This window comes from Calidris pugnax, unplaced genomic scaffold, assembly GCF_001431845.1.
Source record: "Calidris pugnax isolate Ruff unplaced genomic scaffold, ASM143184v1 scaffold53, whole genome shotgun sequence".
Classification (NCBI taxonomy): Eukaryota; Metazoa; Chordata; class Aves; order Charadriiformes; family Scolopacidae; genus Calidris; species Calidris pugnax.
The window spans coordinates 1,834,605-1,861,590 of record NW_015090792.1 but is presented as its reverse complement, the minus strand read 5'-3'; the positions used below and the strand labels follow the sequence as shown (position 1 = coordinate 1,861,590).

At 44.5% G+C, this 26,986-nt stretch overlaps 1 protein-coding gene across 2 annotated transcripts in view; it reads left to right on the top strand.

Moving 5' to 3' along the window:
* The window catches only part of CHUK (conserved helix-loop-helix ubiquitous kinase), a 32,952-nt gene extending 6,260 nt beyond the window's left edge, over positions 1-26,692 (top strand). Inside the window, exons 5-21 of one of the 2 annotated variants that reach the window (XM_014966638.1) lie at positions 604-692; positions 1,395-1,484; positions 2,088-2,212; positions 3,187-3,294; positions 4,750-4,885; positions 7,024-7,218; positions 7,599-7,701; positions 10,404-10,527; positions 12,570-12,721; positions 13,704-13,765; positions 16,120-16,229; positions 17,600-17,649; positions 18,309-18,405; positions 19,255-19,402; positions 21,728-21,864; positions 23,144-23,243; positions 26,220-26,692. In XM_014966638.1, coding sequence (XP_014822124.1) covers positions 604-692; positions 1,395-1,484; positions 2,088-2,212; positions 3,187-3,294; positions 4,750-4,885; positions 7,024-7,218; positions 7,599-7,701; positions 10,404-10,527; positions 12,570-12,721; positions 13,704-13,765; positions 16,120-16,229; positions 17,600-17,649; positions 18,309-18,405; positions 19,255-19,402; positions 21,728-21,864; positions 23,144-23,243; positions 26,220-26,246 — 1,853 coding nt within the window. In that variant the 3' untranslated portion in view covers positions 26,247-26,692. Of the gene's footprint in view, positions 1-603; positions 693-1,394; positions 1,485-2,087; positions 2,213-3,186; positions 3,295-4,749; positions 4,886-7,023; positions 7,219-7,598; positions 7,702-10,403; positions 10,528-12,569; positions 12,722-13,703; positions 13,766-16,119; positions 16,230-17,599; positions 17,650-18,308; positions 18,406-19,254; positions 19,403-21,727; positions 21,865-23,143; positions 23,244-26,219 lie in introns of those variants that run through there. The other variant, XR_001414599.1, reaches the window with a different exon arrangement.
* Positions 26,693-26,986: the final 294 nt, after the last annotated feature.

Sequence of the window (26,986 nt, the reverse complement as noted above, 5' to 3'; positions counted from 1 at the left end):
CAGTTGACAAGTCCCTTCCCTGGTGGGGTGGTTTGCATTGGGGTGCTTTGGCAGTTACTAGAAGCACTTCAGCTGCTATTTCGCAGTAGTTTTAGGTCAAAGGGAAACTCGACTTGTTTCATTTGCTTAATTAATTTCAGTGCTTTCTTTCATCAGCATCTTGCATGATGTGCTCACATATATAAGTAGGTCTTTTTGTTCTCTGATGTTAATTTAGCAAGATCTTAAGCTAGAGGACATGCAGAGCTGTTTCGAGCTGCCTGCACATTTTGGAGACCTGTTTTACTTGCCTGTGTGCTATGGTTCATTCTGTAACTCTGAAGTTTGAAAAGAATTCAGCTGCCTTCTCGCTTGCCTGTAGGATGTGACCTGCCATGACGTCTGAACTCTGTAGCAACCTCCATTTCTGTGGAGCAGAGGAAACAGAACTAGTTGAGTCCTAGCATAAATCTGACAAATCTCTTAAGTCAATCATTCTTAACAGTGTCTTAAAATGCAAATGTATTGATGTCAACTCCAATGTCAGGGATATTAGATTTTTGTCATGTGTATCTTTAATCAATGTCAGTTTATTTTGTATTAAATCAAACACATGTCTTTCAGGGTCTGGTATCCAATATTTGCACGAGAACAGAATTATACACAGAGATTTAAAGCCTGAAAATATTGTTCTTCAGGATGAAGGTGGGAAGGTAAGTCAGGTGTCCTCTATCAGTGGTGTTCCCACTGTCGTTTCTGGAAGTTGTCAGCAGCTTCATCTTACCTGAGAGAAATAAAAGAGGACAAGTAGTTTGTGGCATTGAACTGAGCTGAAATCTCAGCTGTGAATTTATTACAAGTTTACATCTTTTTGAAACCACAAATCCTATTTTTCTTATTCTTAAATCCTTAACATTAGAAACCAACAACTTTTGCTTCCTTCTGTTCTTGCTACCAGGAACAGAATCTGAATGATATGAGATTGTAGTGTATCCCTGTGTTTGTGGCTTTGAGGGCTGCGTGTAAAATCAAGCTAGTTCCAAGAGTCAGCCTAAAGGACTTCTTGATGAAAATTGTTTTCTCTATTGTTACTCTTTAAACAAACAACTTTCAATTCCTAGATAAAAAGCTAGATACTCTATTCAACCAAGCTGTAACTGGCAAGCTGCTTTAAATAAAGTATAGTCTAAGCTGAGATAGGTGGACAGTGCCAGCTACATGGTGAAACATAATCCTTAACACTGTGTAACATGCTGAAGCTTCGCCATGGAATTTGTCCACAATTTCCATTCTGGCTTTCCTCTTCTTGAGTGTATGCTGTGTATGTCACTGCACAGATTTTGGGTTGTTTGGTGGGTTTTGGGTTTTTTTTCTCTGAATTTGCTCTTCAGGCAAACTATTTAAACTGTCTACAGATTGTTCACAAAATAATAGACCTGGGATACGCAAAGGATCTGGATCAGGGAAGTTTATGCACTTCATTTGTTGGAACATTACAATATTTGGTAAGAATTGTTTGATTTTTTTCATGTATACAAGTGATGTGGTATTGCCACATTTTTATAGAGTCACAGAAGTGTTTATAGAAGGAACCTACAAGTCCCTTGTCCAGCCTTCCACTTGCAGAAGGACTGTCAGCAGCACTGGGTCAGGGCAGCTGAGCACTGAGACCTCCAAAAATGGAGATCCCACACCTTCTTGGGGACTTGTCCCAAGGGTGTTCCCTCTCCAGGGGAAGAAGTGTTTTCTTGTGTCCAACCTGGACCCTCCAGCCACTCATGTGGGGCTGTTGCCCCTTATTGTATCACCTGTCACTTCCAAGATGAGTTTGGCCCCTGTCCGTCTCCTCTGTCCCTTCCTGTGCCATGGGCACTGCTCTCAGCCCACCTCCCCACAGCCAGATGCAACAAGCCCGACTCCCTCCCATCTCCTCCTGGATTGGGTGCTCCAGGCCCTGACCCACTGGGCAGCCTACTGTGGGGCTGCATCAGGGTCCCCACATTGCTCTGGAACTGAAAGGCACGCCTATATGCAGCTTTGTCTCTGCAGAAATGCAAGAAAACAGATGAAGTACCACTTTTGAAATATCTTTTTATGATCCTTTTTAGGCTCCAGAACTCTTTGAGAATAAATCATACTCAGTTACTGTTGATTACTGGAGCTTTGGAACGATGGTGTTTGAATGCATTGCTGGATTTAGACCTTTCTTACATAATCTACAGCCATTTACCTGGTAAGACACTTATTCTGAGAGTGGTGATGCCAGGCAATAGGAACGGAGAAGTTTCTGGGGAGACCTTATAGCAGCTTTCCAGTATCTGAAGGGGGCCTACAAGAAAGCTGGAGAGGGACTTGTTACAAGGGCATGTAGTGATACAAGGAGGGGTGATGGCTTCTAACTGGAAGAGGTTAGATCTAGATGAGATCTCAGGAAGAAATTTTTCCCTCTGAGTGTGGTGAGAGCCTGGCCCAGGTTGCCCGGAGAAGCTGTGGCTGCCCCATCCCTGGAGGGGTTCAAGGCCAGGTTGGAGGGGGCTTGGAGCAACCTGGGCTGGTGGGAGGTGTCCCTGCCCATGGCAGGGGGTTTGGAACAAGATCATCTTTAAGGTCCTTTCCCACCCAAGCCATTTTATGATTCTGCAAATGACAGCTACAGCGTGTTGTGAGGTGACAGCATGCACCAGAATGACCAATTTATTGTTTGTTAAATGCTGAGGCTCATAGTCTGCTAAGCTTTGCAGAAGCCGTTGATACTTCAGTAGCATCAATGAGAGTCTGGCTACTTATGTGTATTTTAGTAAATGCTCATTACATTGTATGGTAGCCTCTGATCATAAGAATTCCTTCACAAGTGAAATTTGAATCAAAAAAACATAAACAAGTCTGTGTATTGGTATCAGAAAAACATAATGGGAAGCAGTGATACAGTCCTTTGTTCACCTGGGCTGAGGTTACTCTTTTTTGATGCTGTCCAGACCTCCTTGCAAGCAAGTGGAAAAATGTTTCCAGAGACAGAGTTAATTGCAAGGGCTCCCCTCTTCCTCTTGGAATTGTTCTCGGTGGATTGTTTGGAAATGTCTTGGCCTTGAAAGAAGAGTTTGTTTTCTAAAGCTACCAGACTGTAGAGCTTTTTGCTGCTGCCATATGCAATTGGCCCTTTCCAAAAGTAATATTGTTGATATATCCACAAAGAATTTTATTTTCTAGGCATGAAAAAATCAAGAAAAAAGATCCAAAGCATATCTTTGCTTCTGAAGAGATGAATGGGGAGGTTCACTTTAGTACCCATTTGCCAGAGCCTCACAGCCTCTGTGGGTAAGTATGTCTCTGTGGCTACTTGTGATCATTTTTGGCTGGTCTTTTAAACTGAGGGCTCCTCCTCCTTTGTCGCAAGCACTGAGAGGTCCTCCTTATTTCTCCTTAGCATTGTTTCAAGCTCCTGGCAAGCTACCATTTGCTCTTAAGGAATAGCCCCTAGCCACACAGCTCTTTTTTGAATCTTTGGGCCCTCCAACCCTGCAGTTGGTGGGATGATGACAGTTCACCTTGCAGCGTGAACTCTGTGACTGCTTTCCACCCGCTACCACAAGGCCACTGAGTAACATCTCCCTGATAACTTGACAGTATTGAATTTAATAAACCAAGTATTTGAGTTAGCTCAAGTGAAAGCAGAAGCTTCTAGTATTTGTGTTGGGAAAACTGCAGAGGGTCCAGCAGAGGCCAAAAAGATGTTCAGAGCCCGTTGAGTAGAGCATTACAAGGCCTTAAGATGGGCTTCTTCAGTGTGGTGAAGAGCAGGCAAAGGGGGGTCTAATTTTGTCTTCTACTATCTATTGGGGCATTAGAGATACAATAGGCTCTTCTTGGAGGGGCAAAGCAAAAGGGAGGAAGACAACACCATGAGTTACAACAAGGGAAATGAAGTTCGGGCACAGGAAAAAGGTTTCCCTGAGCTGGTGATGTGTCCTTGGGACAGGGCCCTGAACAGTGGGGGTCTGCATCTGTGGGGCTCTGCTGTGGGCTAGGGCTCAGACCAAAGTCCTCCAGGAGGGCCTCCATCCTGAATTAACCAAGTCAGAAGTCAGACTCTGGTCATTTGTCACTTATTTAGCACTTGTGTCTTCAGATGTGCCCAGCAGTGCAGCACAACTCATGGCACTGGCAGATTTCTAGGAAAATTAAGTTGAGAATGAAATAAATGTTTTTGTGTCAGTGCTTTGAACTTTTTGCACTGTGTGCTGTCTTTAAAGATGTTCTTGACAATAGACTTAAATGCTGCTTGTATGGATAAACCTGGAGGAGGACCTTCCAGGCTGCATTACAGCACAGGGATGGTTATTCTGCAGACAAAGCTCTGAAAGCTATTCAACTTTATGTGTATCACAGATGGGTTTTGGAGAAAAAAAAAACAAACACAAAGAAACCAACCAATTCTCCCCCTTAACTAGATGCTTTTGACTCAATGAATAGGAGATGGGACGAGGGAGAAGTGTAATGCAAGGTCTGTTGGATGGACCTGTGCTCCTGTGGAGATCAGTGAAGACTATTGTTACTGTGGAGATACTCACTCTGCATGGGCTTTTCTCCCCTTCCAGACTTTCCCTGCTGTCGGAATGAGTGACTGCAGCAAGTTCTTCTCGTATGTTCAGCAGATGTTTGGCATCTAACCAAAGAGTTGTACCTTATTGCTGTTGCGAGACCCTAGTTTCCTAAGTGGACTGCGTGTTGTAGAGTATCTGCCTTCTCTTTCTTATGGCCCTTTTGTTTTAGTGTAATTGTAGAACCGATGGAAAATTGGTTGCAACTGATGCTGAACTGGGATCCGCAACAGAGGGGTGGAGGTTTAGATCCTGAGACTAGTCGTCCAAAGTGTTTCCTAATAATGGACCACATACTGAATTTGAAGGTGAGTGAGGGTTGTTACTGGGTTTAAAAGCCTACTGAAAGTATCTCAGAGGACGGAAAGTGTTCAGTGGAGCAAAGCTATAATCCTGGCATCATCCAGCTGCAGGATCATAGAATCATAGAATGGTTTGGGTTGGAAGGGACCTTAAAGATCTAAAGTTCTAACCCCCCTGCCCTGGGCAGGGACACCTCCCACCAGACCAGGTTGCTCAAAGCCTCATCCAGCCTGGTCTCCAGGGATGGGGCAGCCACAGTTTCTCTGGGGAACCTGTTCCAGAGTCTCACCACCCTTTCTTCATTATCTCCACTGTAAATCTACCATCCTTCAGTTTAAAACCATTCCCCCTCATCCTATCGCTACACTCCCTGGTAAGGAGTCCCTTTCCATCTTTCCGGTAGCCCCTCTAGGTATTGAAGGCCATGATAGGGTCTCCCCAGAGCCTTCTCTTTTCCAGGCTGAATAACTCCAACTCTCTCAGCCTGTCTTCACAGCAGAAGTGCCCCAGCTTTCTGATCATCTTCGTAGCCTCTGGAATCACTCCAACATGTCCATGTCCTTCATATGTTGGTGGCCCCAGAGCTGGTTGCAGAACTCAGGTGGGGTCTAACGAAGGCGGAGGAGAGGGGCAGAATCACCTTCCTTGACCTGCTGGCCATGGTGCTTTTGATGTAGCCCAGGATGAGGTTGGCTTTCTGGGCTGTGAGCTCATGTTGCTAGCACATGCCAAGCTTCACATCAACCAACACCCCCAAGCCATGCTGCTCCCAGCCTGTATTTGTGCTTGGGATTGCCCCAACCCAGGTGCAGGACCTTGCACTTGGCTTGGTTGAACTTCATGAGATTTGCACAGGCCCACCTCTCCAGCCTGTCCAGGTCCCTCTGGATGGCATCCCTTCCCTCCAGCGTGTTGGCCACGCCACACAGCTTGGTGTCATCGGCATACTTGCTGAGGATGCACTCGATCCCACTGTCCATGTCTCCCACAAAGATGTTGAACACCACTGGTCCCAGTACTGGCCCCTGAGTTACGTCACTCGTCACTGATTTCCACTTGGACATTGAGCTGTTGACCACAACCCTTTGAGTGAGGCCAGTCAGCCAGTTCCTGATCCACTGAGTTGCCCATCCATCAAATCTGTGTCTCTCCAATTTAGAGACTAGGATGTCGTGTGGGACAGTGTCAAACACTTTGTATAAGAATCATGAGGGATTTTTTTCTTGGTCTATCAGGCAGTGTGTGTATATACAGCCTGTCAGTACGCATCTGGAGGCATATATTGCAATATATCACTAGCAATATCAATCTCTAGCTTTAGTCTTGCAGTAGAAGAATGACCTTATATTGCTGTCTGTTATCTCAGAAAGGGTTGGACAAGATCAAATAACAGTTTCATATTTGATAGTAACAGTTTTCCTGAAATCCACTACTGATGCTGTGACCTCCAGGTCCATGAACTATAATAGTACCTGTAGTAGAACAGAGTTTACATTAACCTGACTCGTCCCCTTCATGTAATTACTGGAGCTTTGCTGCAGTAAGACTAGCTGAGGCGAGCATGTGTAGAAGCCAGAGGATAATTTATCTGAGTTGGAAGGATTCCAAAGGAATTAAAGCCCAAAACACAAAATATTGTGCCCATAACTGGGACTTGTCAAAATCTGTATATCATGGTGTGGTTTGGGTCTTATGGTCTCTGACCAGATACAGTAAAACTAGAGAGAGGGCCATGAGAACGAGAAGACAAGCAGTGGTATGTAACAGCTTTTTTGTATGGATGAAATGGGACTCCCTTTCTTGGGAGCAATTCTCGCCAGCATCAGAGTCTATGAGGCTCAAGATGGCCTTTATGCTAGTTTGTCACCATTCTTTTGATGTTATTAAACTGTATTGTGGCTTGTGAAGGTTATTAGTGCATTTTATTGTCATTTTCTCTGACATTAAGTTAAAAGTTGCAGGCCCAGGCTTTGAGTTTTATGATGTGGGTCTTTACTCCTGAACTTCATTGTTGTAGTCATTGAAACTCAACTGATGCTCTCAATCTAACGTGTTAATTGCTACATACTCCCTCCCAGGCCTTTATGTCCTTTGTCAGGACAGATAGCTAGTGGCTTCTAATCAACTTGTACTCTTTTTACAGATAGTACACATCCTAAGCATGACCTCTGCCAAGATTATTTCATTTCTCTTGCATCCTGAGGAAAGCCTTCATTCCCTTCAGATTCGGATTGAGTTTGAAACTGGAATAAGTACTGGAAATCAGGAGCTGCTGTTGGAAACGGGGATTTGCCTGGACCCTCGGAAACCTGCTTCACAGTGTGTTATTGATGGCGTGGTAAGAATGATTCTCTTCATTTCATGTCTTTCACATTCTCAGGGAATTTTAAAATCTTAGGGAAGATAAATTGCTGTAATCTCCTACTGGGGACAGTTTGATTTGTAAGTATAGTAACTCTTAAGGTCTAGCATTATTTCCTTTATCAGAAAATATAAGTAGATTCCTATAGCTATACTCTATCTCGATATTTAAATAAAATAACTTGTTAGCAAAGGGCTCTCTGTTTCTGTGAGATCTATCAAATCTAGTTTTTTAAGGCGGCTGATAAGAGTGTCTGCCCCCAATAATAAGTTAATGATATAACCAGGAGCCTCTGGGTTAGTAGGAGCAATGTTTGGCATTTGTCTTGTTGATCTTCTCTTCTCTTTTCTCACCAGAGAGGCTGGGATAGCTACATGGTCTATTTGTTTGATAAAAGCAAAACTGTCTATGATGGACCCTTTGATTCTCGGAGTCTTTCTGACTGTGTAAATTACATTGGTAAGTATGCTGGATGACGGGGGAAGTGAGAGCACTGCTTCTCATGTAATATGAAAGTAGAAAGCCTTACAAATCTGCGTATTATGTTGAAGGGCAATCTCTCATTCAAAGAGGGCTGTTTAAGAACCTGGAGCAGCCTAGCAAAGTTTCATCTACAGTGCTGTATCTTCTCATTTTGTACATGTAACAGTTCAGAGAATTTATTATCTGCCCTTTGGGAACTCTCTTATGGAGCAACTTAAGAATTCAATTGAGGTTTTTGCCCTTGTGGGCACTGAACAGCATAACAGCATCTGCCCAACCTAAATACCTAAATCTAAACATTGCCCCACTTAAATGGAATCACAAAGTGGTTGAAGGGTTGGGAGGTAATACGTGCAACCTAATCTTGTAGCCTAGAGAGGGAAACTTTTGATGTGTCTGCACAGTACATCCTGGAAAGAATCATAGAATGGTTTAGGTTGGAAGGGACCTTAAAGATTGTCTTGTTCCAATCCCCCTGCCCTGGGCAGGGACATCTTCTGCTAGACCAAGTTGCTCAAAGCCCCATCCAGCCTGGCCTCCAGGGATGGGGTATCCACAGCTTCCCTGGGCAACCTGTGCCAGTGTCTCACCATCCTCATGATGAAAAATTTCTTCCTAAGACCTAACCTAAATCTGCCCTCTTTCAGTGTGAAGCCATCACCTCTCCTCATATCACTACATGCCCTTGTAAAAAACTTTCTTATAGGCCCCCTTCAGATACTGGAAAGCTGCTGTAAGGTCTCCCTGGGGCCACCTTTTCTCTAGGCAAACAACCCCAACTATCTCAGCCTGTCCTCATAGCAGAGGTGCTCCAGACCTTTGATCATCTTTGTGGCCTCCTCTGGACTTGCTCCAACAGGTCCATGTCCTTCTTATATTGGGGACCCCCAAGCTGGACGCAGTGCTCCAGGGGGGATCTCACCAGGAGGAATAGATGGGCAAAATCCCCTCCCTTGATGTGTTTGCCACACTGCTTTTGATGCAGCCCAGGATGTGGTTGGCTTTCTGGGCTGCCAGTGCACACTGCCAGCTCATGTTGAGCTTCTCATCCACCAAGAAGTGGCTTCTCATCTACCAAGGAAGATTCTAACTTGGGGACTGTGATTTCATTTGCACGGCTTTCAACTCTGCTAAGGGGTCTTGTCCTTTCACACCTGCAGAGTGTTGCAGTGCCATCATGCTGGGAGATGTTTGCAGAACTTCAGTGATAGCCCACATAGATATATCTTGTCTTAGGGCTTAGAATCTGAAGAAGTTGTGCACATATCCCTTTTTTTCTTCCCCCCCTCCTCCCTGTGCTCAGGTACAAATAGGATTCAGTTCCTTGTAGTCCTCTCTCCTGAGGCTGGATGCTTTGAATATTCATAAGCAGTTGCCCTCATACAACTCTCCTAGACTTACGCTTCTGAACCCTGTATCAGCACCCTGAGGATGCAGATAATGTTTTTGCCCTGTACTGTCGGGGATGGTTGCATTTCAGCTGTGACCTATCTCTTGTGTCTCACCTAAATGAAAGAGCAGGTCCCTCATTCTATGCTGCTCATCATTCAGGCCCTGTAAGAGGAAATCTGCCTTGGCCTGATCACAGAGCCAAGGCAGTGTAACTGGCCATGTTGCACAAATTGCAGAACTGGTGTCATTTCTCTGTGGAGGTTATGGATTAGGACTGGTCTTCAGAAACACTTGGCAGAGGTTCAAAACCTGCAGTGTTGTAATGTCTTCCCAACAGTTTTTTGCTCTAGTGATAGTGTGGCCAGAACTCCGTAGCACTGATCTTACTTCTGATCTCACCAAGCAGAATCAAGTGTCTGAGAAGAGTCCAGGCCCCTCCTCCCTCTTGAGTTGTTAGGGTTAGAGCCTGTCTATTGCTGTATGGATACTGATGAGATCTGCTCCCATTGGTCCCTCTCCTTTCTGGTGCTGCTACCTGGCCCTGGCATCATGAATATGCTTTTAGACCATGCATGAAAGCTGCTTCTCTGCTTACAGCTTCTCTTCCGCGTCTCCCGAAATGACAGCAGTCATCGGCAGGACCTAATACACCTGTATGAATGTACATATATATATATACATATACCAAATGTACCTGTAGGAAGGGCCTTGTATACCTCTATGAAAGAAAAAATACTGTCAAGGGACAGGAGACATCTATTGGGATACTGCGTGTAAAGGAAATGCCTTGTGACATACAGTTTCTGTTAAATAGTTTGATTTTATTTGGCCTGGCTTTGCAGAAGTTGTGCTGGTTTTCCCTCTTTTTATTGTTGCTCACATTTACCCTGATCGTTTTTTTGCTGTATGCTGGGCTATTTTATTTTGGCACATCTCATGGCATCATTGTGTTGAATCGCTTGGAGATAAGGCTTTTTATGACATGTTTGTTGATATCCAGCTGTACTGACAGTTCCCTGTCTCCGTAGGGGAACGCATGTAAGGCCTGTATCTTTTCCCCTTAAATATCTTCATCAGGAATCTGGGAGGAAATGTTGATTAAACAGGGCAATTATATTGCTGCTTATATGCTTAAGCAGCATCACATAAAAATTTAGCAGATCTTATGTGGCTTGATCTCTTAGTTTAGGCACCTGAAGCAGGTTAGGAATGTTGTAAGTACTGAAGTCTTTTTCTAGAATTGTCCCTCCATTTATGTGCAATTATTTTTTTTTTCTTGCATTCAGTACAGGATAGTAAAATCCAACTGCCAATTCCTCAGCTGCGCAAGGTATGGGCAGAAGCAGTTCACTACGTGATTGGGCTAAAAGAAGATTATAGCAGGCTTTTCCAGGGCCAGAGAGCTGCCATGTAAGTTTTTACTTCTCATTCAGAAGATTCAGTATTATGCAAATACAGAGACAGCTTGCATGGAAATGTACATCTCGGGGAGTTTTAGTTACCTAAAGTTATACAGCACTCTGCTGTATAACTTTATACATTTATGTTATAAAACATATTTGGGCTGGGAGCTTATTCCTCTCCAGGAATTCTGCTGCATAGTGCCTGACACTGATAATACTGAAAAAATTTCAACCTTGAATATAGTCACAGACCAGACTCACAGAATGGCAGAGGCTGGCAGGGAAGTCATCCAGTTCAACCTCCCTGCTCAAGCAAGGCCACCTAGAGCTCGTTGCCCAGGATGCCAGGTTGCTCTGCAACCTCCTTAGGCAACCTATTCCAGTGCTTGGTCACCCTCACAGTAAAAAAGTTTCCTGACTTTCAAACGGAATCTCCGGTGTTTCAATTTTTTGTCCATTGCCTGTGGTCCTGTCACTGGGCACTGCAGGAAGGAGCCTAGCTCCGTTCTCTGTGCACCCTCACTTCAGATAGTGTACATTTTGATCCCCGGTCAGCCTTCTGTTTTCCAGGCTGAACAGTCCCAGCTCCCTCAGCCTTACCTCATAGGAGAGGTGCTCCAGTCCCTTAATCACAGAATTGTAGGGGTTGAAAGGGACCCTCAGAGATCATCTCGTCCAACCCCCCTGCCAAAGCAGGGTCACATACAGCAGGTTGGACAGGAACACATCCAAGCAGGTTTTTAATGTCTCCAGAGAAGGAGACTCCACCACCTCTCTGGGCAGGCTCTTCCAGGGCTCTGGCACCCTCAAAGGAAATAAGTTTTTCCTTATGTCAAATGGAATTTCCTGTGTTTCAGTTTGTGCCTGTTGCCCCTTGTCCTGTCACTGGGCACCACTGAAAAGAGTCTGGCCCCATCCTCTTGACACCCACCCTTTAGATACTGATAAGCATTGATGAGATGCTTATCCGGTTTTCTCCAGGCTGAACAGACCCAGGTCTCTCAGCCTTTCCTCATAAGAGAGGTGCTCTAGTCCCTTGATCATCTTTGTAGCCATTTGCTGGCCTCTCTCCAGTACTTCCTTGTCTGCCTTGGCCTAGGGAGCCCAAAACTGGACACAGTGCTCCAGATGTGGCTTCACCAGGGCAGAGTAGAGGGGGAGGATGACTTCCCTCTACCTGCTGGCCACACCCTTCTTAATGCACCTCAGGAGATGATTGGCTTTCTTGGCCACAAGGGCACATTACTGGCTCATGGTCAATTTGTTGTCCACCAGGACTCCCAGGTCCCTCTTTATGGAGCTGCTTTCCAGTAGGTTAACCCCTAACTTTTACTGCTGCGTGGGGTTATTCCTCCCTAGGTACAGGACCCTACACTTGCCCTTGTTGATATTCATTGGGTTCCTCTCCACCCAACACTCCACCCCATCCAGGTTTTGCTGTGTGGTGGCACAGCCTTCTGGTGTGTCATTAATAATTTTCATTGGCCTCTCTCCATTATGTCCATGTCTCTGGTGTACTGGGGAGCCTAGAACTGGACCCAGGTGTGGCCCCACCAGTGCTGCATAGAGGGAGAGGATCACCTCCCTCGACCTGCTGGCAAAATTTTTCCTAATGCAATCCAGTATAGTTCTTTCACAAGTGGCAGAATGAGTGGAACTGTTTGTTATATTTGTAGGGTTTTGTTCCATGACTAAGTCATGGAATGGGCAGTGTCATATTTCTCAAGTGATAAAAATGGTGCCAGCATTCACCAGGGGCAACATGTACTAGAGTAAGTACTAAGAAATACTCTACACTGCAAAGACCGTTTAACTGAGCTTGCCAAAAAAAAACCAACTGGGAAATGAGGAAGGACTTTCTTTTTCACTTTCTGAGGGCCTGCAGCTTCTAAGGACACGAGATGGAGTCTATAATCGCAGTGAGACTCCCTGTTGCAAGGGTCTTACAACATTTTTTGCTAGCTGTGCCTTTCATTCAGGTAATGTGACAGCACTGGCCACATAAGTCCAGCTTTTCAGCTAATGTGCTTTTCTTGTTTCATTCTTTAGGCTCAGTCTTCTTCGGTATAATGCCAACCTAATCAAAATGAAAAACAATATGGTGTCAGCATCTCAGCAGCTGAAAGCAAAGCTGGAATTCTTTCATCAAAGCATTCGCCTCGACTTGGAAAGATACAGCGACCAGATGGCTTATGGCATATGTACGTATTGTTTGCCTGGGTGTCTGTCTGATCCTGTAAAGGATCAGACTGACTATGAAGAGCTGTGGGTGAAAAAAAAACAAATACAGGAGCTGCCATTGTGTTCCTCAGCATCTTTATGGGTATGTTTTAGCTGGGGCAGATGTCGGAGAAGAGTTTGGCAGAAGCAAAGTCGGAAAGATAAAAAGTTTTTGGAGACCTTCAGTGACAGTGAAACAGGTGGTTCCCCACTGAGAACACCAAGCTAAGAAAATTTTATTATTAATAGTACTGGTGATATAAATGTTTTCTGTTTATCCATTCAGCATCTGATTCATTTGGACTTGTCACTGGGCAGAAAGTGGAGAGCAGAGTTGCTGCCCTTGGTGGACAGAGGAAGGTCCACTAAGTGTCTGTGGCAGAGCAAGCAGGCATGGTGACTGTAGAAACGTAGTTTTAAAAAGCGCAGAGAGAGTGATCTTGCTCTGCTTGATATTAGGAGGTAGCATGAGCCAGGCTGAGAGATGAGGTGGAAAAGCACCAGCTACAGTTTTAATAGCACAGAAATGTCTGAATCTTACAAATACTGTTCAGGGGAGAATAGTAAGATTTACACTTAGTTATGACTAAAAACCAAAACTTGAGTGAAAAATTATGACTGGGCTGAAGGTTGATGGTGGAAAATGGAAAGACTCAGGGAACTAGTTTTGGATAGTCTGTGTTCAATCAAAAGTGGCAGTTGTTGAGCTTAGTGGTGGACTTTAAAGACTAGAACTCATTTTAGGCCAGTGATTGCAAACAGTGGAATCCTACCAAACAATTTGTATGTGAGCATGGAGTTGTTAAGTTGCAATTTTACTGTCTCTCTGTGATCATAACTCTTCCTTGGAGATTCAGTGTCACACTCTTTGTGTTTAAATTCAATTGATGTGTGTAAAGTTCAGATCACGTTTTGGTTTTGTGTCTGCATGTTTTTATAAATTAACAACTCTTTTCTCTTAAGCTTCAGAAAAGATGCTCAAAGCCTGGAAGGAGATGCAAGAGAAGGCCTCTCAGTGTGCACAGGTATATTAAAGAAGCTTCATTATCTCTCTGTGAAGGATATCATGACAGCAACTTCTTGTCGTATGTGCCACTGTTCTATGCCTGCAGTGTGTTTCATATACTGCCTGCTGTGGGAATGAGAGTATCGTTGCAAATGCATTAAAAAAGAAATAGTCACCAGGTTGTTCGAATCGAGTGATTTGAAGAAAACCAGCACAAATGTCAATAGACTCAGTTGTCTGTATTGGGAAGTAGTCTATAAAGGCACATTTATTACCCAAAAGAAATGATGTTGCTATAGCCAGGAATCTTCCTGCTTGAATTTATTGCACACAAAAATTTCCATTGCTAAACCTGAAAATAATACCAATTGCTTATTACTGCAATTTTGAAATCACTGCATACTTCATTTAAGAGCACAGACATACATTTCTGCTATTCTGCAAGTAAATATGCAAATCAGTTTTTAATAACAGTCATCTTTGAGAAATTTAGAGCAGACTTAGAGCCAGTTCTTACTCTGAGTAGTCCTAATAGTTAACAGGTGTTTTCGCTTGTGATTCATGGACAGTTGAGCTGGCATAATGGTTTTCTGTTTCTTGGAGAGTTAGTTCTGTGAGAGGCTGGTTAAAATTTATCTGCTGCTTAGAAGTCTGATCTCTTATCTTCTGGGAATAAGCATTTTAATTCTGTCTACAGTGAAAGTGATGAGGAGATAGAGGCCTTTTTGTCAGACAATAATTCTGCCTGCAGTTCTGTTCAGGCCTTTGTAGGTAAGGAATAAGCTTTTAGCTGTGAAAACTAGGGAAATAGTTAGGACGAGCGAAGTTCATTTAAAATCTGTTTCTTCTTCTTTTCTACTGGATGTACTGAATAACATGAGAGGGGGGAGGCATTCAGAGGGGAGCATTCAGAAAACAGAATAATACAGAGTACAGTGATTAATACATAAAAATCCCATATGCCATTAAAAACATGAACAATAAATTACATTGCCTATTTTTTTTCCCATGAAGGAATAGACTGAGTAGTTCAGGTTCTGGGATCCATTAGCTATCTTCGTCTAAGTCAAAAGGTTCTTGGAGGCTGGGTTCTGCTTGCTCATATGATGGAGATAGGGCAATAGGGATTCCCATCTGAATTCCTCCCTGTTTAGCAATTTCAGTTTTGGGATCATGTTGCTCCCTGTTAGGAAGCAACAAAGATAAAAGGGGAGCTGCTACTAGCAGAGTAACTCAAAGCTGTCATAGGCTGTTTCCAGAAAACCAGAAACCTCGACAAATACTTACTTTGTGGGCTGCCAGAATTATGTTCTGTCTTCAAGCTGCCTTTGCATAGTACACCATGTCCATTTATCAGGTTGGAAAATGTTCTACTCTGTAATACACAGTGGTATCTCAGTCTGTCTAGCAGGCAGTTTAACTTCTATGAATTCAAGAGATACAGTTATGCTGTACAGCGAGTCACAGTGCTCCAGATAAGGACATTTCTTATGATAACAGGCTTTATTTCACATTTCTCTCACAATCTGTTTCTCCTTTGACTATGTAGTTTCTTGTTCCTTCTGTGTCATCTTGTTTTGTTCTTTACCTGCAAGACCTACAGACATCGCTTTCTGGCCAGGAGGTCACATCCCATTTATATAGGCTCTTACCAAGTACTTCTGCAGCTTCAGCAAGGGGTACATTCTGGCAAATGTTCAATTTGCTGGTCCTACAGCCCCAGGTCAGAAAGGAAAAGCTGAACTATGACCAGATACTTTCTGAGGAAGACGCATCTGTGCCCATAGTCTGTGGCACTAAGACCCATCATGGTGACCAGTGCTTTCTTAACCATGCTGGGGATCTCCAGTGCATGTCTGGCACCATATACCTAATCCTCATGAATTCAGAAATTTTGTTGTTGGGTGCCGCACCTAACTTAACTGTGAGGGCTTGGCATAAGATTGGTATTTTTTGTATTGCTTTGAGGAAGCAATACCGGAGTAAAATATCGGAGAAATGTCAAACCAAAATAGATACGAGAGGATAAAATGTGAGAGCACCTTCTGTCCATTCTGTAAAAGTGTGAGAAAAAAATCTTCCCTGCTAACACTACAGAGTGTGTGTGTGTGTGTGCAGCATGCATCTCAGAGAGAGGATGTATGAAGAAGCTGATTTTTCATATCCAGTGCTTTTGTCAGAGATTTGGATCTAGGTGATATCATGCACTGAGAAGATAATAGCAGTAACCTCAGTTACTGTAGTGGCACTCAGGTCAGAGGGCTTTTTTCTTCTAAACTCTGCACGGGATCAACCTATTATCCAAACAAGTGTTCTGGGGATCTTTATTGCTTTCCTCCTTCAATTTGATTTGTAACTACATGTCCCTGTTAGGCTGAAGATATAGGATATCTGGATGAACAGATCATGGCTTTGCACACAGAGATCGTAGAGCTTCAGAAGAGTCCATATGCAAGGCGCCAAGGAGAGGTTATGGAGAGCTTGTAAGTCCTTTGCTTATTAATTTTATTGCACATGAACAAGTTTTGTGTATTTCATTGTCTGAGGGGTTTTTTTTCATACGGTGGTAAAAGGGAAGATCCCATCAATTGTGGCTGTACATTTCTCATTTGTCTTGAAGTTCAAAGGATCCCTTGACAGCATTCTAAGGCAGAATGCACAATGGCTAGACCTGCGGAAATAGAGAAAACACAGCTAGGAAGTACAGGACACTTCTCTTTCACTGACTATGAAACATTGTCTTAGAAGAGGATGGGCCTAAGATGGCCCATGTTGGTCTCAACTGAAAAATGCAAAGGATTTTTTTTTTTCGCATCAGAGAAGAGTGATTTTATAGTATTGAGTGCGAAAATTGTGAGACCATTGTAAAATCCTTTTAAGTATTTTCAGCGTGTTTTCAAAGCAAGGATAATTAACAACTCATGGATACTTGGAATATTTGGAAACTTGAATATTATTTTTTTAACAAGTATTAAAATATGAAAGAGCTAAGGGATATTACTGATCTTAAGAAGACAAAGGAAGTAATTGTTGTTTGGGCTGTTGCTAAGAGGCAATTATAAAAGAGTGGCAATTATCAGATAGTCAACCAATAGCCGCTAAATCTATTGTTAATAAGAGCTCTTCTGAATGACTTTGAATATTCTGGGAGGAAATGTGGCTGTTCCTGGCATGTTCTCCTGCCTCCCTCTTTGCAGACCTAGATCAGCTAAGTTGCTTTTCATCCCTGCAGGAGCAGCAGAACTGGTGTACAGGGCAGGAAGTGGTAGAATGAAGAAACCATGTCTTGCAGCACTAGCCCATATTCAGAGCAGTGAAGATTTGTTCAAGGGTGGAAGCTTCAGCGTTTTGCTGCGTTTGAAATATTTGAAAGAAGTAACATTTATTTAATCAGAAGAAGAGAAACACTGTCCTGTTGTATGTGATGCAGCCGTCTCTTTCTATTTGCAGACTACCACTAAAGGTCAGGCAAAAAATGCAGAACAGGAACAAGAATTTCGCAGGCAGTTGGGCAGAAGTACCTATAGTTACAAAAATAAAGTTTCATAACTAAGGATACCATGGAAAGAAAACACAGCTGAGCCAAGTGAAAATTTGAAACTGAAAATAACCTCCGATTGGTACACTTATCTGAGAAGAAAACGCATAATCAGAGGAAAAGATAGGGAAGAGTTCATTTCCATCACAGAAAGACCATCCCTGTGTTCCAAATGCCATACTTTTATACTGGCTGTAGAAGAAGGTGGCAGCTTCAACATATGAGGTCCAGCAAGTTGTAACTTGGTTGCAGTGCTTTTTTTCTTGAGTCACCTGCTTGTTGATCCATGTATGAATAATTTTCTTCTTTTTAAAGGGAACAGAGAGCCATAGACCTGTACAAGCAATTAAAAACAAGACCTCCAGGTAAGGAAGGAGATGGTTCAAGGACTGTTTCACACTCATATCCTGTGACTAATTTTTCTGAACTCAAACCCAGAAAAATATTGTTTAGGAAAAAGCGAATGATTGTATTAATCAGACTCAAGGCCACACCTTAAGATGGTTTTTGTCTTGGAGCATCTGCTCTGAACACATTAGCCTTCTGGCATTCTCTACCTTTTTCCTGCACCTGGTACTATTTGCCTTAGTCTCTCCAGACATGGGAAGAAATACTGTTCCTCTGTTGGCGCCCCAACCCAAGGGCAATCTCTTTTCTCCCCCTCCTCCTCTCTCCTAATTATACTGGATGGAGCCCCATGTTTGAGGATTATTATGTTCTGATCATAGTAACTGGTGCGCAGAAAGATTTAGTTACTTGTGCGTTTGACATCTGCTTTCAGTCCTTATTGAAGCCAGTATTCAGACAGTAAGAGTGACTGGGATTGTATACATGGAGAGAAGAGACATTAAGGAAATCTGTGCCTAATGAGTGATTGTGAGAGATTTTAACATGTTTCATTGTGTTTCAGTTTGTTTGGCTACACTCATTATGTCAGATCTTTCCTTGACTCTGGGCTTTTGTGTCCAGAGTGACTCCTTGCTGAAGAACATTTTACTAATGTAGTGATTGATGGCCCTTCCAGATCATGCCTACAGTGACAGCACGGACATGGTGAAGATCATTGTGCAGACAGTACAAAGCCAAGACCGAGTTCTCAAGGAGCTTTTCGGCCATCTCAGGTACTTTATGCAGGAAAAGACCCCAAACAAATGCAACTTGTGACATTTGTAGCTTTGTAGCAGGAAAGTAGAGGGAAAACCATGGAGATCAGCATCCAAAAGCTCCAGCCGCAGGTATACATTTCAAATAGCAGTATTAATTCTGCTCCTTTGTGTCTGTATTGAATTTCCGCTTACTTATTAAGGCATATGGCTAATAGGGAAGGGGAGGAGAATGCAATGGCTTGTACTGTTAGCATCCCAGAGTTCACTTTAAAGTGAGACAAATTCTGCCAATGTTTAGGCTTGGATTAAAATCTTCTGAAGAAAAAAAAAAAAAGAAATAGCGTAACAGATGAGAAGATAGCACAGTAATCTGTTCATTAATTCTTCAAGTAGCTCATAAAAAATATCTTTATGCAGATCTCAGTAGTCAGGAAAGCATGATTTAGTGTTACTTTATGTGTGGCTTATGCTTGGTAGATCCCATAAAGTAAGTTGTTAGCTATGGTATGGTCAGCCCACAGAGACCAACACAGACCAGAGGAAAGGAGTAAAATACCACGGTTGAGTTGCTGTGCTGTCCGTTGTCATCAGGATCAATTTTTGCTTTTCAAATAAGAACAGCTTGTATTGTGGGTATTAATAGCAGTGTCATCTGCCTAGTCCAGTCTTAACTGGACTTTTGGAAAAGTCATGGGATCCATCCAGGCTTGGAGGTCTTGTACCTGCAGCTGTCATAGTGCACTGCTAAGAGAAAGGGGTGTTCCTACGGAAATTTTCTTTAATCCCAAGGTGAGGCTTTTGGTTTTGCCAGAACCTATCGCCACACAAGCTGGAAAGTAACCTTGTGTTTGGTTTTTATTATAGCAAGCTCTTGGGCTGTAAGCAGAAGATCATTGACTTGCTTCCAAAGATTGAAGTGGCTCTAAATAACATCAAGGAAGCTGACAACTCAGTGATGCAGATGCAGGGCAAAAGACAAAGGGAGATATGGCATTTGTTGAAAATTGCTTGTGTAAGTAGCTTTTGTACTGTTTGTTTGCTCTTCCTTCTGAGCAGGAGTCGGGAGACATCAAATGAAGCTCTGAAAAGAGGGAAAAGGGAAAACTTCCACTCAATGGTTGATTTATATATTTATTTATTGCTTTATTTTTACTGTAGAGCAGGGAAGTTTGAGATGCTAAAATTGGAAAAGAAGCTCAGTAGAGGAGTCCTTGGTCCCAGGAAGTCATCAAACAAGCAAATCACTGGTGGCTGGACTACAGGAAATGTACCATGGCGTGTACCTTGTTCTTACCTTCCCTGAATGTCTAGTGTTGACTACTGTTGGAGGGTGTATCATAGAAGCATAGAATAGTTTGGGTTGGAAGGGACCTTTAAAGGACCTCTAGTCCAACCCCCCCTGCAATGAGCAGGGACATCTTCAACTAGCTCAGGTTGCTCAGACTCAACCTGACCTTGAATATTTCTAGGGATGGGGCATCTACCACCTCTTTGGGCAACCTATGCTGTGTTTCACTACTGTCATTGTAAAAAATTTCTTCCTAATATTTTGTCTAAATCTTCCCTCTTTTAATTTAAAGCCACTACCCCTTCTCCTGTCGCAACAGGACCTGCTAAAAAGCTTGTCCCCAGCTTTCCTGTAGGCCCGCTTTAGGGACTGGAAGGAGCTGTAAGGTCTCCCCAGAGCCTTCTCCAGGCTGAAAAACCCCAACTCTCTCAGCCTGTCCTCTTATCAAAGATGTTCCAGCCCTCTGATCATCTTTGTGACTGCCTCTAGACCTGTTTCAACAGATCCATTTCCTCCTAATATTGGGGGTCCCAGAGCTGGAGGCAACACTGCAGGGGGGTCCCACCAGAGTGGAACAGAGGGGCAGAATCCCCTCTCCCACCCTACTGGCCACACTGTTGGTGTTGCAGCCCAGGATATGGTTGGTTTTCTGGGCTGTGATTGCATATTGCTGGCTCACATCCAGCTTTTCACCCACCAACACCCACAAGTCCTTCTCCTCAGGGCTGCTTTCAATCCCTTCATCCCCCAGTCTGTATGGATACCAGGGGTTGCCCCAACCCATGTGCAGGCCCCTGCTCTTGGCCTTGTTTAACCTCATGAGGTTCACATGGACCAACTTCTTGAGCCTGTCCAGGTCCTTCTGGATGGCATCCTGTCCCTTTGGTGTGTCAACCACACCATTCAGCTTGGTGTTGTCCACAAATGTGCGGAGGGTGCACTTGATCCCACAGTCTATGTTGTTGATCAAGATATTAAATGGTACCGGTCGCAGTATAGACCCCTGGGGAACACCACTTGTCACTGATCTCCATTTGGACATCAAGCTATTGACCACTACCTTCTGGATGCAACCGTCCAACCAAATCCTCATCTGCTGAACAGTCCACCCATCAGATCCATATCTCTCCCATTTAGAGAGAAGGATGATGTGGGGGATTGTGTCAAAAGCCTTAGAGAAGTCCAGATAGACAACATCCATAGCTCTTCCCTTTTCCTCTGATGTAGCCACTCCATCATAAAAGGCCACTAAGTTGGTCAGGCAGGACTCACCCTTGGTGAAGCCATGCTGTCTGGCATCACCTCCCTGTCCCTTGTGCCTTTAGAGACAGCTCTTTTGATGTAGAGGGCAATGCCTCCTCCCCTCCGTCCTTGCCTGTCCCCCTTCTGATCAGCCTGTAGTCATCACTAGCCGCACTCTAGTCATGGGATTCTTCCTATCAGGTTTCAGTATTGGCAACTAGGTCGTAGCTTTCTAGCAGCACGGTGGCTTCCAGCTCCTCCTCCTTCCTCCACACCACAATACTGTGTGCATTGGTGTTCACTTGGATAGGTGAACTTCAGCCTGATGTATTAAACCTATCATGATTTTAATGCTGCAGAAGTGAAGTAGGTGCTTTTCTGGTTAGTTTAAGGTGTTTTTAAGACTACAGTGCTTTTTCTGCATCATTTATTGTGACTATACAGCTGAAGCAATCTCCTGATTTCCACATGCCTACATTCGAGGTCAGCATAGGAAACACATATGTCTTTTCCCTGTCAGAAGAGTTGCTGCTGTGTGAGATTTACAATTTAGGACATGGTATTGCCTCCTAATTCTTCAGGGTAGAAGACATGTCGTGTACACCACAGGTGACTTGAGTGCAAAGACATTTGGTACCAGCTATTTGCATAACTCTCAAGGACTGTATCAGCTGACTTCCCAGCCACAGGCATGCGTATGTGTTACCAACAGTGCTTATGTTTAATCTCCAGTATTGCATACAAAATAATTAAGCCTGACTAAATTCTTCCTTTGTCCATTACAGCAGATTAATTTCTTTTTTTTAGACGCAGAGCTCTTCTCGATCACTGGTAAGCTCCAGCCTGGAAGGGACAGCCTCAACTCCAGCAGTCACATGGCTCCAACAGAGCTCCTCAGGGAACATACCTCACCCTCTGTCATCTCTGGCAACTCCTGAAGACAGGTTAGAGCTGTTGGGAGAGGAGGGGAAGCAAGAGGGGAAGCCACTGCAGAGAAGTCAGTGTAGCCATTGTTCGGCTCCTGATGGGCATTTTAGTAACTTACCTCTGGGCACACCACAGCAAAAGGCAGCAATGAGATTTTGAGCCAAAATGCTATTTCTTATCCTGCCCGGGTTCTGGAACGAGTCCCAGGTAAGCCAGGTCATATTTAGTGCTTCTTGCAGCTTAATTCAGATGGAGGTCTGAAGTCAGGGTCAGTACTAAGCAATCCATCTGGTTTAATATCTGGGGTTTCTTTTATCCTTCCAAAAAATGTTTCAGTCACTCCTATGTTACTAATGCTGTAAAAATTCAGGAATTAGGTTGAACTCTTTATTCAGAAACCTCCACTTTCTGGTCCTCAGCAAGTTCTACATACCACTCTTGCGTAAAGCACTGTGCTATTCATTTCTTGTATGTCATGTTATTCTGTCTTGAGGTTGGATTTGGTTATTAAGGCCCCTCTCTTTCAGCCAGTCCTAGTGGAGTAAGAGAGTTGTCAGGAGCTGAGGGGTTTTTCCTCTTTGCTTCATTAGCAATTTTACTTCCAATCAGTATAACAGAAAGGAAGGTGCTCCTCAGAGGCTGCTCAGCCCTCAGTCCACAGCAGTGCTGGTTTTGTGGGGTCTGGGGCAGGGGTTGTGAACATTGGCATTAAACCATTTTGGCCATCTCTTTCTTTTTGGATTGCCAGGGAAATACCTAGGTTCTGAAGATACACATCTTCTAAGCAGGCTTTTGCAGGAAATCAATTGATTTTTTTGAAACCCTGAGCAACCTTTTTCACTTCCTCTTTTTCGCCTCTGAGTAATGTTGAGTGATCCTCCTTTAATAGCTGCTTTCCTGAGCAAGGTGCCTTTGGATCGCCTTATAGCTCCTCTTCAAACCATGACTTCACCGTATGAAGAGCCAAGAGATGTAAATCTTATGGGGAGCAGGCAGTGATTTCAGGCCCCTCATAGTCAGCTCACTTCTAAGTTCTGTACAGGCTGAGTTTCAGGGGGGTTTGTGCGGTTCCTCTGCAGAGAAAGAGTGCACATCCACACTCCCAGGATGGGGATCTGCAGGATGCCACCTCAAGGCATGTTTTTGTGCCTTACAAGGTAGCTCCTACAATTGCAGAGAACTATAAATCAGTTTTGGGGTTGTTTGGTTTTGGGGGTTTTTTCCCCCCAGTGCAGAGCCTACTGATGTTGCTATTACTTTGTGTTTTAAATCTATCATCTTGTGCCTTCCCTGCAGGGAAAATTTTGTCCATGTGATAGAAGAGAACCTGAATTACCTTGAACTCTTTAGCAGTATTTTGCAGGAGGTGAGACAGGAGCAGAACAACAGCATGATGGTAAGTCTGTTGATATATTTCTGAGGACCTGATTTTTACGAGCCATGGCAGGGTCCTCTGGGGGTGTGGAGAACTCCTTAAAGAGGGTCATTGTGATGATGTGAATCACTGTGGCTGGCATGTGGTGTCTCTTATCCCTCCTGGACTCTGCTAACGTGCCAGTTGTTAATGGAAGGTAGCACTTGGCTACATCAGCCAAGCGGTCTGCATGGTGGAGCAGGCTGTTCTGTGAGACCCCCTGGCTGGCAGAGCTTGCTCTGAACGCTGGTTGCATTCTCAACTGGAGACAGTCTTGCTTTGTGTCCCTGCCCTGGAGTGAGCAGGGTTCTCTCGTTTCCAGAGCCCTTTCTTGATCATTCACTGAAGCTCTCCTTGGGGCAGAAGTGGAGCTTTAAAGAGTCCTAAGGCAGCTCTTTGCACAAACTGGTATTTGAAATAACAAATTTCAAAAGTAAATAACGATGGTCCAGATGTTTTGATACAATCGGAAACTCTGTTCCTGAACTACTAACTGAGGCCAGGAAGTTATTGCTCGAAAGAGCCCAGTTACCAGAAGAATGAAGTGCACCACAGAATACGGGTCTTTTAGAAGAGGCTCTCCAATAATTTTAGGGGCTGTATCATAGAATAACTTGTATAAATATAATTAGAAAAGGACAATTAGGCATGTAGATTGACCTTTTTTATAATGGAGAAGAGTCAATACAGCTTCTGTTAGCATGAGATTGTCTTACAAATTTATTGCAGTCCTGTAAAGAAGTCAAAAATCCACTAATTTTCAAAAAGCTTCTTAAAGGCCTCTTTAGGGATAACTTCTGTTCTCATGGGATAAAAAAGCTGAAGTTGTTTACCATTTGTAACTGCTGAAATAACAAGGAACAAGGTTGGGGAAATTGAGGTGGTTGATGAAATGGAGCTCTTATAAACATTTTAATTCATAAAAATTGCAATGTTCTAATGTTTATGAATAATAGACAGTGAAATTAAAGTTTACTAGAGTTAGTAAGTTATGTGGGATGGTGAAATGAAAACTTAATAGTGGAAGTTGCAGATGACACTGTAATAGCAAGGGATTGAGCAATATGAATGGGGAAATGAAATTAGCTACTGTTTAAGGCGAAGTAATTATGTTAGTGGTGAAAATGGCCTTAATTATGCTTACCATGATCTTCATCCATCAGTTGATGAATGCTTTGTTTGTCTTTGGTCAGTTCTGACAGGGTTGGTATCAGTTGTGTAATACAATTTTCTGTCTTGTCTTGTCTCCTGGCTGTGGCTGGAGTGGAGCGGGAAGCCATGTGACTGGCATATGACCTGTTAATCATCCGTGTCTCTGTCATCTCCCATATCTCTTTCCAAGCTGCAGCATCTATCTCTGGCATGTTTTAGCCCAGAAAGCCTGTTCATTGTTGTGGAATCACACTCTGCAGATCGACACCTCTTTTGTTATGTTTGATTTCTTTCCCCTTTTGCTCACATCAGGGGACAGAATTTAGGCAACAGGAAAGCAGCAGAAAATGGGACTTGTCCTCTTCAGTTCACTTGGAGAAAACCAAAGGAAAAAAGAATTAATCAGAAGCTTTTCTCTATTGCATGCATTTGACTTTGAGCCTTTTTCACTTGTGTTCTTCCTGTATAAGTATGTCCCGTGGTGCACTAGGAACACCGGCAGCAGGAGTTCTGCAGGCACAAAATGGAATTTCCAGTCAGTACAGTCTGTGCCATGCCTGAGCACTGCAATAAGTAGCAGGGCATTTTCTGTTGGGGCAAACCGAGTGGTGAAATTGTGAGATTAGTTTTCCACTGTAGAGCAACATAGAATCATAGAATTGTCTAGGTCGGAAGGGACCTTTAAGAACATTGAGTCTGACCATTAACCTAACACTGCCAAACCCACCACTGACCCATGTCCCTCAGCACCACATCTTTTAAAATACCTCGAGGGATGGCGATCCAACCACTGCCCTGGGCAGCCCGTTCCAATGCTTAATAACCCTTTCTGTGAATAATTTTTTCCTAATATCTATCCTAAACCTCCTCTGGCGCAACTTGGGGCCGTTTCCTACTGTCCTACACCTGTTAATTGGAAGAAGAGACCAACACCCTCTGGCTACACCCTCCTTTAAGGGAGTTGGAGAGAGCGAGGTCTCCCCTCAGCCTCCGTTTCTCCAGGCTGAACCCCTCCAGCTCCCTCAGCAGCTCCACACCAGCCTTGTGCTCCAGACCCCCCGCCAGCTCTGCTGCCCTTCTCTGGACCGGCTCCAGCACCTCAATGTTTCTTTTGCAGTGAGGCGCCCAAAACTGGACACAGTAGTTGAGGTGGAGCCTCACCAGTGGGACAATCACTGCCCTAGTCCTCCTCACCATGCTGTTCCTGATACACATGGGCACACTGCTGGCTCATGTTCAGGGGCTGTCAACCAGCACCCCCAGCTCCTTGATTCTTTGAGAAGAGAGAGATGCTGGGTACTGAGCAGCGTTTGGTCACCACCTTGGAAATCCGAAGCACAGAATGGTTTTGGTTGGAAGGGACCTTAAAGCTCATCTAGTTCCAACCCCCCTGCCCTGGGCAGGGACACCTCCCACCAGAGCAGGTTGCTGAAAGCCCTGTCCAGCCTGGTCTTGAACCCCTCCAGGGACGGGGCAGCCACAGTTTCTTTGGGCAACCTGTTCCAGTGCCTCACTGCCCTCAAAGGAAAGAATTTCTTCCTAATACCTAATCTAAATCTCCCCTCTTTTAGCTTAAAGCATTCCCACTCATCCTATCGCTACACTGTTTGATAAAGAGTCCCTCCTGGAGCCCCTCTAGGGACTGGAAGGGGCTCTGAGGTCTCCCCAGAGCCCCCAACTCTCTCAGCCTGTCCTCACAGGAGGGGCTCCAGCTCTCGCAGCATCTTCATGGCCTCCTCTGGACCCAAAATGTACATTCAATAGCCATTTCCTGCACTTCAGTTGTTTCCTTGCATTTTCTTTCAGAGTTTTGATTGGAGCTGGCTGAAATAGCTGAAGGAGCTGAGGCGCTGCTGTCTGCAAAGTCCCTGCATGCTGCGAGGTGGCTTGGCAGCCTGCAGTATGATAAGCTGGAGGTCACTCGGTCACCTTGTGGTTTTGTAAACCTTAGCGGAGCTGATGGCGAAGGTGGTGGTTGGTGGCAGATAACACCATTGGCGGCAACAAAACAGCGTTTTGCAGGCCGGTGCCGACTCAGACTTTCCACCAGAGGAGTAATGTGCCTGTTGAATGTGTGATTTCTCCCCAAAACCTTTCCTGGAGAGGCTGGGAGGAGAGCCAAGAGCTGGCAGCCGCTTTAGGGCTGGGTCTGTCCCGCCTTCCCCGCCTCACCGCCCTCCTGCTGCTTATCGTGACTGCCGCAGTGTGCGGAACGCGAACTGTGTACAGATTGTATCTGTGTGAAGTGGAATTAACCGCAATAAACGCTGTGGAGAGGCCGTGTGGTTGGTCCCTCGCTGCGGGCCCTTCGCGCGCACACATCCTCTCCTCCCACCCCCCGTTGCCAGGCAACAAGGCGGTGCGTGTCCGCCGCCCCCTCCCCCGCCGTCGCGTCCCGTGACGCCATCAGCAGGTGCCGCGCAGGCGCGGCGGGGCGGGAGCGAGCCCTCGGCCGCACGTGGGCGCGGCGGGTACGGGGCGGGGGGGCGGCGGCTCGCCTTGGCGCCCGGTGTCCGGAGAGGGGGCAGCCGTGAAGGGGGGTAGCGGGTGCCGCCCCACGGAGCAACCTGAGG